The 3,472-nt window shown below is 63.6% G+C and overlaps 1 protein-coding gene across 1 annotated transcript; it reads left to right on the top strand.

Annotated features, from left to right (window-relative positions):
• Positions 1 to 71: 71 nt before the first annotated feature.
• On the top strand, positions 72 to 3,103 carry MNEG_15306 (hypothetical protein; the record flags this gene model as incomplete). Its single annotated transcript, XM_014036223.1, has 6 exons — positions 72 to 158; positions 801 to 875; positions 1,205 to 1,277; positions 1,638 to 1,720; positions 2,191 to 2,268; positions 3,089 to 3,103. 6 exons carry the CDS (start codon positions 72 to 74, stop codon positions 3,101 to 3,103), a joined length of 411 nt encoding a protein of 136 aa, XP_013891677.1.
• Between the last annotated feature and the right edge of the window lie 369 nt (positions 3,104 to 3,472).

Here is a 3,472-nt window from a genome sequence, read left to right on the forward strand (position 1 = left end):
AACCCCCACCCTCCTCCCCAGGCATTTGGCGTGGTACCACCGTGGCCGTCAAAACCATCATTCTGCCGGCGATGATGAGCGGCGCTGAAAAGCGCGAGCAGATGGCCATCATGGAGGCCGCCATAAGCAGCGCCATGAACCACCCCAACATCGTGCAGGTTTGACCGGGGGTTGACCGGGGTTTGACCGGAACGTTGACTGCGTGCTGGCCGGACCTGGTCGCTGTCTGCAGCTCGGAGAGCTAAGTCATCCCTTTGCGCTCATTAACCAAGGATGCGGCCGCCTTTTGCTGTGGCTGCTGCACTATTTTTGCGCGCGGAGCGCTCATATCTACCGTCTCACACACCTGCACTCGTGCCCAACCCGTCAACTCGCGGTCAACCCGTGCCCCAAACCCCCCGCCTCCCCTCCAGATGTACACTTACATGATCAAGCCAACCATCGTGAACAGGCGAGCCTCCGGCAATGAAAACCCGCGGAGGGGTCCCCCTTTCCCCAGGGCACCCCTGAGGAACCGCCGCCCTCGCCGCCGCCGCTGCGTGCCGTGCAACCCCCGCCCCCCTTCTCCCTGGGTCAACTTACACGCACGCACACGCGCACACACACACACACACACACACACACACACGCACACACACACACACACACACACACACACACACACACGCGCGCGCGCGCGCACACACACACACACACACACACAATCACTGGGCCCTTGCTTACTCACTGGCTCAATCACTCACCTGCTGACCACATCCCGCAGCTCGGACTGCGACGGGGAGCCCTCCACCGCCGCGCAGTCCGGCGACCAGCCGGTCCCTGCGCCCCCTGAGGAGGGCCTGTTCCAGTGCGGAGACCGCATCCACAACTTTGAGGTGCGCCGCCATGGCCTGGCGGGGAAAAGACGGACACCGAGGGAAGGTGGAGGACGGGGTTGATCCAACACCCGGCGCGGCCGGCGCCTTGGGATGTCATCAAAATTTTGCGGAGCCCGCCCTGATGCACGGGGATCCAGAGCCCGCCCTGTGCTGACTGTACACTCACTAGCCCAGGACCCCTGACAGCAAGCCCCAAAACGCGTTTGGCCGGCTGACGTTTGACCTGGTGTTGACCGAAGCGTTGGCCTTGCCGCTGGTGGTCCAGGGATTAGAAATATCCTATGCCTCAAAGCCCTAAACCCTGATCCCCTGCCGTTTCATTACAGGTGTCGTTGGTGATGGAGTTCTGTGAGCTTGGGACCCTTAGGGATGCTCTGGATGGGGGCGCGTATAGAGACGGTGCGCACGCGCGCGCGCGCGTGTGTGTGTGTGTGTGTGTGTGCATGCGTGTGTGTGTGTGTGCATATTGTTTTGGGGGTTTGGGGCCAACAATGATCGTGTCTCACACGTGTGACACAGCGTGTGCGTCTGATCGAGCTTCAGGGGTCGAGCCCCGGTGTGTGCACATGTCTCAGCAACTGCGGGGTGCCTGGCGCGTACGGGTGCGCAATTGACTGCTCCTCCGCGCGCTGCGCCTCCTTTGCACCACCCCTCTTTCCACCCACCCCCCCGCCCCCCGCACTGGTGTCGAGTTCCGCACACCCTTTTACTCGTTGCCCGCCCGTCTTACCCCGTTTTCACCGCTTCCTGGACGCGCAGAGTCGGGCTTTGTGAACTACGCTGCCATCCTCGACACGGCCGCCGACGTGGCGCGCGCATTGCTGCACCTGCACAAGCAGCAGGTGGGCAGCGCTCGGAAAAGAACCCGAAACCCTGAGTTCAGCGTTTAGGGTTCCGGGTTGAGGGTTCAGCCGGTGGGGGGTTGCAAGGTTTCATTGTCCATGGGTGGCCCTGGCAGGGGTGGATTGGGATTTGCCTGGAGGCCGGGCCGTTGTTTTGGCCGTCGAAGTCGGTGGAGGTAGGGTGGGTTCGTTCTGCGGGTGCAACCATTAGGGTTTTCGCGGCCCGCGGCTCCATGCTCCTAGACCACGGCCGGCCGGCCGGCCGTGTTCGGCCCAGGTGCTGGGTGATATCGGAAAAATCAGCCACGCCTTGCAACAATCAGCAAGGTGTGTTTGTTTGCGGTGTTGAAGGGGCCCGTGCCAAACAGGGCCGCGACTCGACAGCCCCTTCGTGCAAGGGACCGGCCCCCGCCGGCGTCCGGCTGTGATGTTGGCGTCTCCACTGTCCTCATCTCCCCCGCCGCACCCAGGTGATGCACTCTGACCTCAAGGCACGCAACGTGTTGCTCAAGGCCGACGGCAAGAGCGGACGCGGGGCGGTGGCCAAGGTGCGGGGGAGGGGGGAGACTCACCAATCAAGGGACATGAGTCATGGTCAACCGCCTGGTCAACTTCCACAGCCGAGCGCCGCACATGCCTGCAGCCACCCAACTGCGTGTGTTGCGCTCGCCCCAACATACACCCGCCGTTCTGCAGGTGGCTGATTTTGGTCTGGCTATGCACATCGACCCCTCAGCAACGCACGTGTCACAGTACCAAGGCAAGCGCGCACGCGCACACACATGCGCGTGCCTCCACTCAGCAGCCGCGCCGGTTGCGGCCGCGGCCGCGGCGAGCGCGTGCACGCAGCTGCACGCGCGCGGTGTCGCCGCTGCCACGCCGTGCGGGGCACGCCCCGCCGCAGGAATCCAGGGCGTGGCCGATGCTTTGCTCTGATGGCGCCGTGGGTGGTATCATTGACCGCATCGTTGACCGTTTGACTCACATGCATCAGCTTGTCATCTCGTCACCAGCAGCACCACCGGTCTGTCAGACACCTTTCCTCCAAACACACACACGCACACACACTCCACACACACACACACACACACACACACACACACACACACACACACACACAACACTCCACACACACACACACACTCTCTCTCTCTCTCTCTCTCTCTCCACACACACATATACACACCGCCCCCTACCCACCTGCCCCCCAGGCACGCCGTCCCACATGCCGCCTGAGGCGCTGCTTCAGGGGCGGATTAGTAAGGCGGGTGACGTGTACAGCTTCGGCATCACCCTGTACGAGCTGTACACGGGCGGCCACGCGTACAGCGGTGAGGCGGGACAATTGGCGGGAACTTTGCCGCGCAGGCCACGGTCGGCTAGTGGGTCATGCCAAACCACCGCTGCGGGCGGCCGGCCGCCCGTGGCTCGGATAAGGGGTGGACGCGCCGTGAGGGGTTGTTGCGCGGGTGTTGCCCGCGGTCGTCCGCAACCGTTTCCTGGGCTTCAAAGGGGCGTCGTCGGCTGCGGCGCGCACTTGGCACGCCACGTTGGGGGGGCGCCTTGCGGCTCGCCTGCAGCCGCGGTCGCCCCTGCTGTCGCCCGGCGTCGCCCCTCCCGGGTTGATCCCTTCCTTGCAATGACTCATGGCGGCCACACACCCCAACCCAATTCCGCATCACCCCAGGCATTGGAATCTGCATTTATGCATCCATCCACCCAACCATCCCCTCACCCCACACCCAACCCACC

The sequence above is a fragment of the Monoraphidium neglectum genome (genome assembly GCF_000611645.1).
Source record: "Monoraphidium neglectum strain SAG 48.87 unplaced genomic scaffold scaffold05211, whole genome shotgun sequence".
Lineage (NCBI taxonomy): Eukaryota > Viridiplantae > Chlorophyta > Chlorophyceae > Sphaeropleales > Selenastraceae > Monoraphidium > Monoraphidium neglectum.